The 16,366-nt window shown below is 42.4% G+C and overlaps 2 protein-coding genes across 12 annotated transcripts in view; one reads left to right on the top strand and one right to left on the bottom strand.

Moving 5' to 3' along the window:
* The window catches only part of TRAF3IP3 (TRAF3 interacting protein 3), a 49,688-nt gene extending 39,513 nt beyond the window's left edge, over positions 1-10,175 (top strand). For 5 of the 10 annotated variants that reach the window (XM_061632035.1, XM_061632040.1, XM_061632044.1 and 2 more), the window contains 2 exons: positions 4,647-4,760; positions 9,890-10,175. In XM_061632035.1, coding sequence (XP_061488019.1) covers positions 4,647-4,760; positions 9,890-9,973 — 198 coding nt within the window. In that variant the 3' untranslated portion in view covers positions 9,974-10,175. The other 5 variants (XR_009763460.1, XM_061632036.1, XM_061632038.1 and 2 more) reach the window with 5 other exon arrangements.
* C6H1orf74 (chromosome 6 C1orf74 homolog) lies at positions 8,540-14,793 on the bottom strand. 2 transcript variants are annotated; one of them, XM_061632046.1, is made up of 3 exons: positions 14,689-14,793; positions 14,127-14,327; positions 8,540-11,716 (listed from the first exon to the last, which is right to left on the bottom strand). In XM_061632046.1, exon 3 carries the CDS (start codon positions 11,612-11,614, stop codon positions 10,814-10,816), a length of 801 nt encoding a protein of 266 aa, XP_061488030.1. In that variant the 5' UTR covers positions 11,615-11,716; positions 14,127-14,327; positions 14,689-14,793; the 3' UTR covers positions 8,540-10,813. The 2 variants fall into 2 exon arrangements, with proteins under 2 accessions (XP_061488030.1, XP_061488029.1); XM_061632045.1 differs by lacking the exon at positions 14,127-14,327.
* Positions 14,794-16,366: the final 1,573 nt, after the last annotated feature.

The raw sequence follows: 16,366 nt of genomic DNA, 5'->3' as shown, positions 1-16,366 counted from the left end.
ACACTTTTTCCCAATTGTTCACACCTACGCTCATTGGTTGCATCTGCATTCAGAGGTTACAGTGAACTATGGTTTAGCACAGGGAGGGGGGACTTTCAGGCCTGGGGGCCAAATTCACCCTTCCATGCCACTCTGTCTGACCCTCAGGACTCTCCCCAGGCTACAGCCCCTCCCCAGCAACCCGCCTTCTCCCCAGAAATTTTGAAAGGAAAGGGTTAGAGTGATAGAGGAGGCTCCTAGAGAGGAGAGACAGACCATAAAGAAGGAAATGGCTTGAATAATCTAGGAAATTGTTAGTGCAATCACCATCCATAACTGGCAGCAGCACAATAGGCTATCTACACCTGAGGAAATTATGCAGCTGCTCTGAGGGCCCCTCCAGACATCCTTTCCATTGTGCATTCATGACAATTTGTACTTTTGATGGTACAGTAGGGGCCCGCTTTGCGGCGCTCTGCTTTGCAGCGTTCCACTGACACAGCGGTTGTCAATTGCAGGAAGGCCCTGCTCCTACGGCGCTTGTTCCACTTTTACGGTGTTTTTCGGGCGTCAGGCACCATTTTAGACAATGTTAGTCAATGCGTTCCGCTTTACGGTGGATTTCGCTTTACGGTGGTGGTCCGGAATGGAACCTGCCATTTGAGCGGGGCCCTACTGTATCAGGGAGGTTATACACGATCCAGTTTCAATATTGTTTGTGCCTGCAAAAAGTTAGTAGCGGACATACCATTTTGTTTCAAATCAGTGCATGTCCTGCAGCTCTGTGTTGAAATTCTGTACCTTTTCATACCACAAATGTTCTGGGGAGGGGGCTGTCCTGTTTTTGTTGCACAATGGTGAAAGAGTACCCCACCAAGTGGTAATATTGGGGAAGCATCGCAGAACAGGTAATAAAGCAGAATGATGCATCATAATGCACTATTATTGAGTCTCTGACGTATTGCAGAATGTACCCACAAAAACCCACCAGTGTGGAAGGACTCAATTTTAAAAGTAGAATTTTCTAAGCTGTGGAAAGAAATGGAAACTGAACAGGGAAAACACGAGAAGGGTATAATGCAGATGCCTCATACAAATGAATGAACAAATTATGGCTGTTCCAAAGTAAGTGTCCCATGTGGAAGCAGCACCCCAAGGATTGAACTCAGGGGAGGGGGATTTTTTTCAGCCAGAAGGCTGCATTGCCTTCTGGGTATCTTTCCAAGGGGCAGTGCTGGGCAGGGCCAGAGGCAAAAACAGACAGAGCAATAAATGTAAATTTTGCCTTTATACAGAAGGTTAGTGTCTATACACACACCTCTCTCTTTTCTCCATCCAAAGAAGCAGAGGCATCATCAGAGTTCAAGGAGGCATTCCAACTAGGCAAAAACACTTGGGGGATGTATAGGATGAGTGAGGGGTGTGGCTTGGGAAGAGTTTAAAGGGCCAGATAAAGAGGCCTGGAGGGCCGAATTTGGCCCCCAGGCCTCAGGTTTCTCCCAGTCTTTTTGAGCTGTGTTAGGTCCAAACCCAACACGCAAGCTGTCCTGTCTACCCCAACTCGCTTATTACACCCGGGAAGAGTGCGGAGCTGAGTACAAATGAACCCACTATCAGAGATCAAGTAACACGACACAAAACCTTTGCAAAGGGGACCCAATACTTACTCGCCGAAGCAGGCCAGCATGGGAACCTCGTTTATTGGTGGTCAAGGGTTTATATAGGCTTACCCCGAAGTTTACAATATCGGGTTCGCGTCATAAAATATAAAGAAACAATTGCTAACTGCCATAGCTTTAGGGCATATCCAAAAGGAGGTAAAGGGGTACAGGGGGAAGGACAAAGTGGAAACATCAAGACTATCTCTTAGACTCTTTGTCCGCATATTTCGCATGTCCTTGAGATAAGCACTATGCAGAAACAGACAAAGGCAGATGAGAAGAGGAGGTCCAGTTGCAACCGGGCGCCCCCTAAACCAAACACAGACATGGTATCATTCTTTCTTACATATCAAAAGGGAGTGATACAACTCAAGGATATGAGGGGCAATGGAACAGCATTTGACATTTCTATGTAAGGCACATTAGCAGCAATAAGCAAGGCCACAAGCATACATGAGATACAGAAATGCATAGTAGGGAAGGTTCCAGCTTAAACCGGCTTTTATTATGCGAGCCACTGGAATGTAGGTAAGGGTCAGGTCACAAGGAAATAAACCGACATTTTATATCAAAAGTCAAATAAAGGCCACTTTGGTTCTATTTCCCATAAAGCTCAAGCTGGTTTAGTTAGGACAAGTGAACTATAGTTTTACAAGCACTGGGGGTTTCAATTTATCCTTAACAGCTGGATATGGCAGTATCAGATCTCTGTGCTGAAACCTGCCCCTTCATGTTGAAAGAAGGCAGTGGTGTTCTGGGTTTAGCAGCAAAAGAAGCACCCAAGCTATGAGTAAGAACCCTCCCTCTGCTTGCCAAATTCACCTTAGTTGAAAAGAAAAGCATTTTTTGGAGGGGAAGGGCTGATTAAGCTGCAGGTACAGGAGGATTTAGCACCTTTTGCCTCCATCCCCCTTTTGCCATTATGATTGCATACCCCAGGTTTAAGCACATGGATCTACTGCACTCATGTCCAGTTTAGGTCTAAGCACTGTGCAGAGAGTTAAACACAAGGTAAGTTTGTAAAGCACCTGTGGGGAATCTTTGGCCCTCCAGAACCTTTCGCCCTCCAGATGCTGAACTACAACTCACATCAGCGCCAGCAAGCATGGCCAATGGCCTGGAATGATTGGAGTTGTAGTTCAACAACTTCTGGAGAGCCAAAGGCTCCCCACACCTCTGGTAAATGTACATACCCTGAGTTTTGCATATCATAATTCCAGGAAGCAAAAATATGCAAGTTTACAATTGTATTAAAACATCCTTAGATGGATCTGTTCACAATCATAAAATATTTTATCACCAGTGTAAATCTCTGGCATGCAAAAGCTGGGAGGCTGTAGGCATATGAATCAATGGACATTCTAACCTTTGTTGGATTGTATGGTTGTTGGCATAACCTGCCAGGAGTCATTCTCAAGAGTCCTTACATTTTCAGAACATTTTCTTCATGAGATCATTGTTTCCTCCTGGAACACAGTGGTTTCTGATATGCAAAAGAATTTTATAGGCCACCCAAGCAGCTAATGAGGAGAAGAGTAGAAGGGACATTTGAAAGGTGATTTGGATGTTTTAGTAGATTTTTGCTGCTTCTGTGCTTTCTGGGAATGAATATTCATCGCAAAATTCCTTTCAGTCAGAGCTCATTCAGATTACCTGCATTTTACCAGCTTAAGACCTCTTTGAGTTTTGGAAGCAGAGTCCTCCTGGGCACGTACAGAATAATAACAAAACAAATGAGTGGACAAACATGTACCTCCTACAAATTGTGATTGGATAATAGCATGCCCTGGTATGGACACATGATGTCAGCCTGCAGAAAACAAATCATTGATGCTGATTCACATGACCATTAGCAACCATTTCAAAATCCTGCACATCACACCAGCTGGCCTTTGCAGCATCACCATGTATAGAATTAAACTGTTGAGCATATGACTGGAAAACGGGATTTGTAGCAGTATGCAAAACGGTTAATATTGCCCAGGATGGCAGCTGCACATGAGTGGCTGGGTTGTGGACGGAGACGACACATGCAGGACATTCGAGTGGCTCTCTGGTAACTACTTAAACACTTGTATAAATTGGCCTTGAGAGGAAAAAAAACCAAACAATGGAGGGACTCAGGCTATTAAAATAAAAAAAGACTTTGCAATATCTGTAGAAAGATTTTCCAGCCTATACAATTTTGAGGTTGGATACATATCAAACCAATGTTTCAGGAAATAGGTGTGTGTGGATGGTATTCTGAACCAGCTCTCCATGCACTCATTGGCGTATGGACCATCTTCACATGAGAAACTGGACATCACACTGAATACATGTCCAAATATTAATGTTTGGTAGGCCTTAGTCTCAGAAGGAGAAACTGGATGCTATTTCTTTCTGGGAAGAAATTGTATGATTCATAACTGATAACAAACACTTCTGAATTCAACAAAATCATTGTGTGAGCAGATTAGGTTCTACCGGTGCAATGGAACTTCCCATCCCTAGCCTCCCCCTGTGCACATACACACCCCAAATCCGCACTGGAGGGTTGGGAGAACCCCCATAACAGACTGGCGGGGTGTGGGAGTGTGCAGAGGGAGACGAGGAAGTTCTGTTCCACTTGCAGAGGTTGTTCCACTTGTACAATAACTTGGTTGTATTCCGCTCCATGTCTATTCACAGGATGAGGAAGACATGTACCAATACACTTTATTCACAGCAACATTTATAGGAACTAGAAATTAGATATGTCATTTTCTGACATTGCATGCTATGTTAACTTTATTCATAGCTTGAAATAATAAAGATCTTTAAGTGTCATTGAGGAAGGAAGCCCTAGATATGTTTTGAGGGCAGGAGCTATGAAGTAAGGAATTCTCCAACCTGTTTCAGGATTAAGGGAATAGAGATGCTCCAGGTGCCACCACACTAAATCCATTGGCAATTGCTGCCCTAAAACTTACTTGGAAAAAAACTAGTGAACAGCCTTTTTATTAACCTATTTGCTTTCTTGCCCAGTGCACAGATCTCCGTGGTGAGCTAGAGGTCCTGAGCGATGAGTATCGCAGCTGCCTTGCCAAGTTACAGCAGTGCCGAGATGAGATCAGTCATCCTCAGAGCAAACAGGCCCAAGTAGGAGTTCTCTTTGAATGCCCATTTTGTGCTACCCTGTACCATTGATATAGTCTGCGAAGACATCATAGTTCAACCCCCCAGTCCTTTCAGACCTGTGCATTGAATGAGGGAGCCCCAAAATGAAAAGCACACAGCCCCACGGCATGAACAAGAATGTCAGGCTGCATTTTTAAAAATACTACTTAGTCTGAATGCAGAGAAGGACTTTTTACTTAACTTGAGGAACATAACCTGGACATTTGTAAATCAAAGATATGTTGTTATGTGCCTTCAAGTTGACTATGACTTATGACAACCCTATGAATCAGTGACCTCCAAGAGCATCTGTCATGAACCACCCTGTTCAGATCTTGTAAATTCAGGTCTGTGGCTGGAATCAATCCATCTCTTGTTTGGCCTTCCTCTTTTTCTACTCCCTTCTGGTTTTCCCAGCATTATTGTCTTTTCTAGTGAATCATGTCTTCTCATGTTGTGTCCAAAGTATGATAACCTCAGTTTCATCATTTTAGCTTCTAGTGAGAGTTCTGGTTTAATTTGTTCTAACACCCAATTATTTGTCTTTTTCGCAGTCCATGGTATGCGCAAAGCTCTCCTCCAACACCACATTTCAAACGAGTTGATTTTTCTCTTACCAGCTTTTTTCACTGTCCAACTGTCACATCCATACATAGAGATTGGGAATACCATGGTCTGAATGATCCTGACTTTAGTGTTCAGTGATACATCTTTGCATTTGAGGACCTTTTCTAGTTCTCTCATAGTTGCCTTCCCCAGTCCTAGCCTTCTTCTGATTTCTTAACTATTGTCTCCATTTGGTTAATGACTGTGCAAAGGTATTGATAATCCTTGACAAGTGCAATGTCCTGATTATCATCTTTAAAGTTACATAAATCTTCTGTTGTCATTACTTTAGTCTTTTTGACGTTCAGCTGTAGTCCTGCTTTTGTGCTTTCCTCTTTCACTTTCATCAGCATTCGTTTCAAATCATTACTGGTTTCTGCTAGTAGTATGGTATTGTCTGCATATCTTAAATTATTGATATTTCTCCCTCCAATTTTCACACCTCCTTCATCTTGGTCAAATCCTCCAGATATGTTCTGCATATAGATTAATTAAATAGAGTGATAAAATACACCCGTCTCACACCCTTTCCAATTGGGAACCAATCGGTTTCTCCATATTCTGTCCTTACAGTAGCCTCTTGTCCAGAGCATAGGTTGCGCATCAGGACAATCAGATGCTATGGCACCCCCATTTCTTTTAAAGCATTCCATAGTTTTTCATGATCTACACAGTCAAAGGCTTTGCTGTAATCTATAAAGCACAGGGTGATTTTCCTCTGAAATTCCTTGGTCCGTTCCACTATCCAACATGTTTGCAATATGATCTCTGGTTCCTCTTCCCTTTCTAAATCCAGCTTGGACGTCTGGCATTTCTCATTCCATATATGGTAAGAGCCTTTGTTGTAGAATCTTGAGCATTACTTTACTTGCATGGGATATTAAGGCAATAAATCAGAGATATAAAGGCTTGCAAATATCATTATAGTTAGGGCTCAAACAAACAAAGGATGTTATGTCCCTGATTATCCAGAAGTTTAAATATTTTTTGCTGGACCGTTGAACTGAATCTTAAAATCTTAATGCTCTTAGCAGCTTTCAATAGTAGATGGTTCATTGGTCCAGGTAAGTGGTGTGCCTGGATCCATCATTGTTACTGGAGGCACAAGCGGCCTCTGTGGTTCAGAGTGCCTTCTATGAGCTTCAGCTGTTGGCCCAGCTGCACCCCTAGCTGGACAGGAACAACCTGGTTTCAATAGTCTATACTCTGGTAGCTTCTCAGCTAAATTACTACAGTGTGTTATATGGGGATGCCTGTAAAGATGGTTCAGAAACTGCAGCTGCAAAATGCAGCTGCCAGGGACCATATAGTCTGAACTTTTAGCACCAGTTCTGACCCAGGGCACTTGCTGCCAATTCTTTTGTGAGCTCAATTCAGAGTGCTGGTTTTAACTTATAAAGCCTTGCATTATGAACCCCAATGCATTATGAAATGCTTTTTCCTATGTAAACTTACCTGAACCCTAAGATCATCTTCTGTGTGTGCCCCCTCCAGCAGATGTCCTGAGGGTAGTGACAAGAGAACAGGCCTTTTCAGTGGTGCCCTCCCATTTCTGGAATGCTCTTCCAAGGGAGGCTCGCCTAGCACTGACTTTGACATCTTTTCAGCTACAGGTGAACACATTTCTCCCAGTCATTTGAATGTAAACATCTCTGCTATATGTGTGGGTGTTTTAGTTCAGTAATTTTTTTGGGTGAGCATGCTTATGTTGCAGAGGGGAAAGAGTATTTGCCTATTATAATTAGCATAGGATCACGTTTAACATGGTGATACACATTTTTAAATTTTGTACTGAATTTTATTTTTGTAGGCCACTTTAAGACTTTTTTTTAGTGGAAAGCAATGAATAAATTAAGTAACAATAATAGAAAGCAACTAAAGCAGGGTCACCTCCAAGATCTCAACTGGTGCATTGGGTAATAGCGTGAGAATCGCTTCCTAAGAATTCCAGAGCCCAAGATCTTAGAGATCACAACTGAGCTTTTAATTTATTTATTAAAATATTTATATCCTGCCCTTCCATTCCTAATGGGACCAACTAGACAGTTATTTAGAACAATCAGTAATGTATTAGATCCAGATTTAGTCATGCTTAGAGTAGCCCTATTGAAAGCATAACTACCTTAAGTGCCATTGATTTTAGTGGGTCTACTCTAAGGCTGCAATTCAATACATGTCTACTCAGAAGTAAGCCCCATTGGGTAAGTGTGTATTGGATTGCAGCCTAAATCTGGATCCAACCCAATGAAATGGTAAAAACGGAGACCAAATATACAACAGCAGTATATTTAACTGCTGTTAAGTTAAACAATTGGGTTCCAAAGTCATTATGGGCAGTTGTGTTCTTTGCTATTTAAATTGTTTTTATAACTTGAGCTTGAATCCTGGCAAGATAGGACACTATGGGTGAGTGGTTCCTGTGCCTGAGAAATTGCCTACCCTGGATGGAGTTGTATTCCCTCTGAAGGAGCAGTTACGCAGTCTGGAAGAGTGTGTGTCTGCTTCTAGTCCCAGCTGTTGCTGGAGGCCCAGGTAGCCTCAGTGGGTTTGTTGTTATGTGCCTTCAAATCGATTATGATTTATGGCGACCCTATGAATCAGTGACCTCCAACAGCATCTGTCATGAACCACCCTGTTCAGATCTTGTTAAGTTCAGTAGAAGCGCCTTTTAGCAACTGTGCTTCGGGTACGGCACCTACGACCACAGTAGTTCAGGCACAGATGACTTTAAGACTGGATTTCTGCAATGCACTCTATGTGGGACTTCCCTTGTGTTTGACTTGGAAACTGCAGTTGGTGCAGAATGCTGCAGCACTGTTGCTTACAGGAGTGAGACCCTGTCAGCATGTAACACCTCTGCTCAGTGATCTGCACAGACTGCTGATTTTGTTCAAGTTCAGGGTGTTACTATTGGTATATAAAACCCTTAAGAGCTTGGGACCAGTTTGCCTTACCCTATGTGTGCCACTCAACCACTTTGATCTGCGAACTGGCACTGTTATAGGGTCCACTTAATCTTCGTTCCGCACTTGTAAAAAATTGTTCTTTTAGCGTGGTAGCAGCTACACTTTAGAATTCCCTGCCTATTGACACCTTTACTGTATTCTTTTTCTATTTAGGCAAGCCTATCCAGACACATAGAGGTGGATGTGTTTTAATCTCTTTTTAGTTTATTGCTTTTAAATAGTGTTTTAAATGTTTTATGTGTTTAAGTGCTTGTTTTTGTTTTTAATGATATTAATGTTTACTGTAATCTGCTTAAAGGTTTTAAAAAAACAAGTGGTATATAAAGTTTGTTAAATATATAAAAATATGCCGTAAACCTACCCTGGGACCTTCTGATGAAGGGTGGGTAAGAAATACAACTAAATAATAATGATGATGATTAACAACAATAGGCAGTGAGTGTGTTCTCAGCATTATGGCACTGAACTGAGAACAGGGAAGGATGGTTGTACAGATCTTACAGCCCTCTTGTGAGGCTTTACTTGCGCAAGTACTCAGCAAGTGGCAACTGCTGTTCATCACACAGCTGAATATATAACTGCTCCAAACATGCATGTCTGAGCCCATGTCATATTAGGTCAAATTATGAGTTGATCAGTGGTCTTATAAGATTTCAGCACAAACTCAAACAGTAATGTTAGGGCAACCATCTTGGTTCAAAGAGAGCTATAGGGAAGTGCAGCTCTTTCAGGTTCATTATATTGGTGTATTAGGACAGCTCCAGTATTTCATTTATTTGTCAATACATTTATATCCCGCCTTTCCTCCAATGAGCTTGAAGGGGTATACATGGTTCTTCCCCTCTCCATTTTATCCTCACAACCCTGTGAGATAGGTTAGGCTGAGAGACAGCAACTGGCCCAAGGTCACCCAGCAAGTTTCATGGCTGAGCAGGGTTTTGAACTCTGGTCTGACAGATCCTAGTCCAAAATTCTCCTACAACACACTGGCTCACAGTGTAATGCAGCCTTTCCCAACCTTTGGATCCCCAGATGTTGCTGGACTACAACTCCCATCCCAGCATGGCCAATGATTAGGAATTATGGGAACTGTAGTCCAGCAACATTTAGGGACCCAAAGGTTGGGGTGTATGGGAGATTCTAAACATCATCCCTCCCACCTCAGTGATGTAGAAAAGAAGGGGGCGTACTTTAGACCTCTTGCAAAAGAGACTCATCGTAGTACAGCCCATGAAACATCCCACATTACAATTCACTTTACCAAGCCACTCGCCATGTACAGAAATTATACTGACAAGCACATTTATCTATATTCAGCATCTACGCGAGTCTCATTTGTTGGTTTTGCAAAGTGGGGAAAATATTCCACTCTCAAAAATCACTTTCTATGCAAGTATTTCTTCAGTAATCAAACAGAAACATAGGCTTTGTTGGAATAGTAAGAGAGGCTTAGTGTAACACTATTTGAATCAAGGGAAGTAATGATGAAGATATGCTATAATAGTTTGTTTATCTCATTAGGCTTCATCTTTCTTTCAGAGACGGCATGATCCTTGGATCCCTCTCCTAATGGTAGTGATGGCAACAGCTATGGTATCTTATTTAATCAATTTTATACCATGAATATGCCTTCTGTCTAGTTTTGCTTGTTACGGATATTGTACTTGGGCAATCTAAGTTATCTACAGAGAGTAACTATTTTTGTATCAAACATGCTTTTAAATTACAGAATTTTAAAATTTTCTTACAGCGAAAGGAGTTTGTTGGACTGGTTAACTTTGTGTGTTGCTTACTTTGGTTGTTGCATTTTATTTTTAATTAAAGACAAGGATACAAAAAGTAGTGTGGCTGCCTGATGCATCAACATACCAGAAGGTTCTGCATGGGAATGTCATACAATTGATTTACAGCTTTGGAAACCTTAAATCCCATATTCCCGTTAAGTGCTGTTTGATCATGTAGGACAGGGATGGGGAACCTGAATGCCTCTAGATGTTATTAAACTTTATCTTCCATCATCCTTCACTATAGGACTGTTGGGAAGTGGAGTTCAACGATAACCAGAAGAGCACAACTTCCCCATCCCTGACCTAGGATCGATTAAAAAAAAAATCTGAATTATTTGCAGCTGGGATAAGCAGAAAAGACTGGATGCTTTGAAAATGCAGCCATATATATGTATCACCTACATATATGCCTAGCCTGGGTATAGACTCCCCAGACATTTGGGGGTGAGAGTCCACTGTCACGATAGGAGCTGAAATCCAACATTGGTTACCCCTGGCTCCAGTAGTCTAAGAGATGCTAAAAAAGCAAACTACACAACCCCCCACTTCTTTTGGTTAGCTATGAGTCACACTCCCCAAAATGCTCCTTGAATTTGAACAAGTTCCAAAAAAACAAAAAGTTTAGTGGGATGCAATGAAGAAAAACTGAGACATGCCTCAGGATCACAGTTCATGTTTACAAGGCCACTGCTGCTAGAGCAACAACCTCATTTGTAATATAGAGATCTGCAAAATCTTTCTGCGCTTTAAAAGCATCCTTGAGATTTTCACACCATGCATCGAGACCTATTTTCATGATAGGATACAAGAGCTCTGGGATACTGAAAGAATAAAACTGGACTTTGAAATCACTGCTTATCTTACAGAATGTGGCTTGAACAGTGAATACCCTCAGTGGGGTTAGAGAAAGACAATTGTCAAAACTCTTCTGAGCAGGGAAACTATAAGCTGCTGGATAACCCAACAAGACACCAAAGAGAGTGCATAAATTCCATTTGACAGAAAAGACAACACTGGAGGAAAGCGTCCGAGATGTGTCTGATGTCTGTGCTTTAATATGATTCAGTATTTCTGATAGATGGTCTTTTATGAGACCCACATCTTCTGAGTCACAAAGGCTAGGGCATGTTCTGGAAGCAGAAACGTCAATGAAGGGGACGTTATCCTTAAGCAGGATTGTCTCCAACCACAGTAGCATCTTTCCTAAATTGACAATCAGAACACTTTCAGCTATGCTCAGAATGTGTAGCCGGCATCCAAGCAGATTGATAGCCTGAAGCTGCTGAACGTAGCTCAAGATCTGAGAAGTCCCAGCTGAATTGTAATCGTACAGAAAAGCTGGTTTCAAGCCAGCAGCTACAGCCAGTATCTCCCCAGCCAGGTTCAAGGAGGCAGAGCGGGATAAGACTTTCTTCTTGCCAATTCGAAGGTGATGGCGGGCTGCAGCAATGAGCAGCCGAGGGAATGGCTCAGCCATTCTTATCCACTGGTTAGAAATCCTAGACTGGGTTGGCCCAGCAAACTCCTGAATCAACTCATTGCCCTCTGGCCCTTAGCCATCTGCTGCTTCGACAAGGTTCTAGGAAACAATAAAATCACAGTAACTAATATTGCTAAAACACCAACACCTAGTGCATTTCTTTATCTGTAAGGGACAAAAATCTGATGAATAAAACTCAGTCATGAAGGGAAAAAGGAGGTTGTATAGGATTTTCATGGTGTGAGGAAAATGGAAAGCTTGCAAGCTTCAAACACTCTACACATACCAACTTCAGAAATCAGAGTAAATGCTTGGCCTATATCTGGAATTCTAGATGGAGTGTAGAACACTCAGACCAACTCCAGAATATTCCAAGTAGGAGCCCTGATAAAGCTCAGTCTCTGTACACATGCAATGTCTACCCAGAGGAGTCACGTTTCATGTGTATGCACAGGTAGTGTTTTTTACACATACACACACACAGAAATCAATAACTAGTCTTGGTGTAACGGGTGTAAAACAGAGTGATGGAGAACTTAAATCTGGATTTCATCTGGAGTTATGAAATGGCCTGATTATGCTATTTCTCTTTTGATTGAGACAGTAAGAAAAAGGGGGGATGCCCACACCAAATGAAAATAACACAATATACCAATTATCAGTCATCAAGTCATAAGGGCCCATAAACAATGACAGCTCCAATCTACATAGGTTACATAGATTAAAGCAAATGTAAGCACAAAAACAAATGGCTACAAGTCAGCTATTAGTAAATTAGTACATTTAAAATTTCTCAATATTATTTTTCATCCACTTCCTTTATACACAATTCCTCTACCAAGAATTGCAAAATGTGGGTTCTTAAGAAGTGGTGACCTTTAGAAACATCACAGCCATGTGCCACCCCCCTCTCTGTTAATTTGATATATTTCGATGAAAAGGGATGGGACCTTGAGACAGGATTATGAAATATCCATATTAACTTGTACTAAAATAAAGTAGAAGATTAAATTTAAAAAGGTATTTAGATGAATAGGTATAATGAGGTAAAATCACCATAAAAAGGTGATCTGATAAGAGGACAAGCAGACCAACAGCCAGGAAGAGAGCTGGGCAAGATTTCTATCCAGACCACTTATGCAAAAACATGTACCTTTTAAATGATGAGGTGCAAGCTTTTGTACACACACACACGAACGTATCAGGCAATGCAAGAGGAAGAGCCAACAATGACAAAAAATAATGGAATGGAACAAAGTGAGGCAAGGCCCTCTCATACAGAAAGTATAGTGTGACAGTAATTGTTAGATCTGACTGTACTCTAAGTGCCAACTCACACATGCACGTTCATTACATGAGAACTCCAACATGAAGTGATGCCTCCCATGTGCAAATAGCACATTGTAGATACAGATTCACAACACAACTTCTGTATATCACTACTCCAAACAATGTATGTGTGTTTTTATGGAGTTCATCCAGTCAATTGTCAGTCATCAAGCATACAGTAACGAAGTAATGCTTTGTGTATGTATGAATCAACAATTAGAATAGAAAAAGGAGAAACTCCACACAGTCAGTTTCTCCCTTCTCAGATATGAAGTAAAAGAACAAGTGACAGCTGTTTCTGGTCACTCTAACCACAGTTCCTAAGCAGATTCTCAACACCACTTGAGCATCAAGGAGTTGCAGGACCTTTGCAAAACAGCTTGCTTAGCTTTAAACAAGAGATGGAGAAATCATCGTAACATTGTTAGATTAACCACTGGGACAGACATTTCAACATTAAAAACGTGACATTTCACAAGTAGGAAATTTTCTAGGTTCACTTTCCCCCTACAAAAAATTTAGCGGAATCTTAAAGAGCAACAAATTTAATTTGGTAGTTAAGCTTTCATTGAATGTCAACCTCAATCTGCATATATTATACACACATGACAGAGATAAATGAGATGAGGGTAGAGGCACTGTTAACATATGTGAGGCAAGAAGTCTCAGCTGTGCAAGAGATACTGTATACCACATTGCTACAGAAAACACAAATAGAAATTACACCTATTCAGTAATTTGGCAAAGCAAGTTGGTTAGTACACATAGAACAGGACCAGTGACATCCATTTTGAGTCAATCTTTTACTCTTTTAAATATATTCTGTTTCCATCTGTACTGCTCCATTCAATCCGTTTGAAAGTTAATTGTCTTTCTTCATGCTTGCAGCTCCAAGATGCTGAAGAAAAACAGCATCAAAACAGGGAGGAGGGTAAAAGCCAAACAATAAGAGATAAGTGACCTAGCACTAGCAGCCACCAAATCATTTAATGCACCACTTCAGTCTTGCTGAGAGCCAGTGTGGTGTAGTGGTTAAGCCATTAAGGTGCTGGATTATGACCTGGGAGACCAGCGTTCAAATCCCCACGCAACCATGAAGTTCACTGGGTGATGTTGGGCCAGTCACTGCCTCCCAGCCTCAGAAGGAGGCAATGGTAACCCCCCTCTAAATACCGCTTACCATGAAAACCCTATTCATAGGGTCACCATAAGTCAGGATAGACTTGAAGGCTGTCCATTTTCAGTCTTGCTGCATATTAAGCAGGGAAAGCCAGATAGGTTTCAAAGAGCCACAATGTTTTATTATGCCAAACGCCTTTCACACTTAAGAAATCCCTTCATCAGCCATGCCTCTTCCTACCAGGTCTTCAAAGATAAAGTTCTGCGACAAAGGGGAAAGGGTACACAAATTTATATTTGTAGGTTGCTGGTAAGAAATGGTGACCCAGATGAGGGGACTTCTTAATTCTGAAACACCAGGGTCATTTGAGAACTGGTCATCCCTGTTTTTTTCCTGCACCCACCATCTCCCTCCCCTTCTGGGAGGGCGGGTAGTGTATTAAGTAACAAACTATGTGTTTGCAGCGGGATGGCTGCATCTCCTGTGGAACCCAAAACAATGAGATCGGAGTTCAGATGCGCAGGCACCTAGCAAAACATGAAGCGTCACCGACAGACCGACTGCCAGAGTCCTAGCGCCCACCCAACACCCCGACTCCAGCCCCTCTGCACGAACCACTGACCTCACTTTCAGTTCCCGCAGAAGCATGCGCACTGACTGCCACTTGCGACAGGGCTACATTTCCGCTTCCCTCGTCTAAGCAGAAGAGGCGTGTTTAGAGCTTGAAAAAATGGGCTGTCCCACTACGCTAGCTTTTAAAGAGGCAGGATCTCTGAGGGCGACGGGTGTGATGCGACACGTGGGAAGAGCGCCGTTCTGCTTGCGCTGCCCTGCGCGGCTGGTTTGCACCTGCCAAGGTCGATGGGCTGCTGTCAGAAGACGGCAAAGCAAACAAAAATAACCTAACTGGACTATGTGGAGTTGGGTAAAATCAGGAGGCGTTTCTGCTCAGTCTTGTTGGAAGCTCCACTCCTGGGGTGGGAGTTGACTAGCAGCGGTTCCTACTGACGCTGTTACAATAAGTCAGAGCGTCTTCCAGACTTGAATAAAAACTTAGAATAAGAGGAGAGGGCTTTTTGTGAAGCAAAAGAAGCAAGCCTGCAAAGAAAGGCTGCTTTCCCTCTTCCTTCCTGGCAGCCAGCCTGCCTCCCTGGGGGGAGGGGGTCACCAAAAAAATTCAACCTATAAAGGGGGTCCCGTGCTCACGCCCTGGTCACCTCTCGTTTAGACTACTGTAATGCGCTCTACGTGGGGTTACCCTTGAAAACGGTCTGGAAATTACAACTTATACAAAATGCGGCGGCTCGATTACTTACGAATAGTCGCCGCCGGGATCACATCACACCAGTGTTGTTCGATCTACACTGACTTCCAGTTGTTTTCCAGGCCCAATTCAAGGTGTTGGTATTAACCTTTAAATCCCTATACGGTCTCGGCCCAGTTTATCTTACGTAGTGCCTTCAACACCACCAATTATGCCGCCCGACAAGATCAGCCACTCAAGGCCTTCTCTCAATCCCGCCGACAAAAACAGCTAGATTGGCGGGTACAAGAGAGGGCATTCTCAGTGGCGGCCCCCACTCTCTGGAACTCCCTCCCACAAGATCTCCGGCACGCCTCTTCCCTAAATGTATTCTGTAAAGCCTTAAAGACCTGGCTCTTTCAACAGGCCTTTGGGATCTCCGGGGAGGGTTAATTACTGTGACTGAAATGCCTCCTACCCTGTTTTAATATTGTTGCTGCTGTATTATTCTCATACTGTTTTTTATTGTATTATATCTCATTGTGTTTTAACTGTTTTGTACGTCGCCTAGAGTGGCCTTTGGCCAGATAGGCGACACAGAAATTAAATTTATTATTATTATTATTATAAAGGTTGGGAACCACTGGTGTAGAGCATGGATGGGGAAGTTGTGGCCCTCCAGGTGTTTCACAACTGCCATCAGCCCCTGCTACCATGACCAATGGACAGAGCTGATGGGAGCTGTTGTCCTGCAACACCCGGAGAGCTGCAGGTTCTCCACCCCTGTCTTGGCAGATAGAAGACAAACATCCAGACCTCCTTGAGTGTGGCAAGGTTGCTTCTCAGCCCACAGGGTGGAATTATCTTTTCTACAGTGAAAAGTAGCTTTTGTTTATTAAATTACATACTGCCTGACGCAGTGGGACTTTGCTATCATACACATTTATGTACACTTACAGTACAGTCCTGCAGATTGTGTTTAATGTGACTTTAATGTCAGTACTGCAGAATAAAATGCAGAAGAGGATTTTTAAATCAGATGTACATACTGCTTTCC

This window comes from Rhineura floridana, chromosome 6, assembly GCF_030035675.1.
Source record: "Rhineura floridana isolate rRhiFlo1 chromosome 6, rRhiFlo1.hap2, whole genome shotgun sequence".
NCBI classification, from domain to species: domain Eukaryota; kingdom Metazoa; phylum Chordata; class Lepidosauria; order Squamata; family Rhineuridae; genus Rhineura; species Rhineura floridana.
Note: the sequence above shows the minus strand (reverse complement) of the source record. Positions and strands in the feature narration are given on the sequence as shown.

Coding starts and splice junctions, on each gene's coding strand:
- C6H1orf74 (XM_061632046.1), bottom strand. CDS start 11,614: ATGGCTGAGCCATTCCCTCGGCTGCTCATTGCTGCAGCCCGCCATCAC.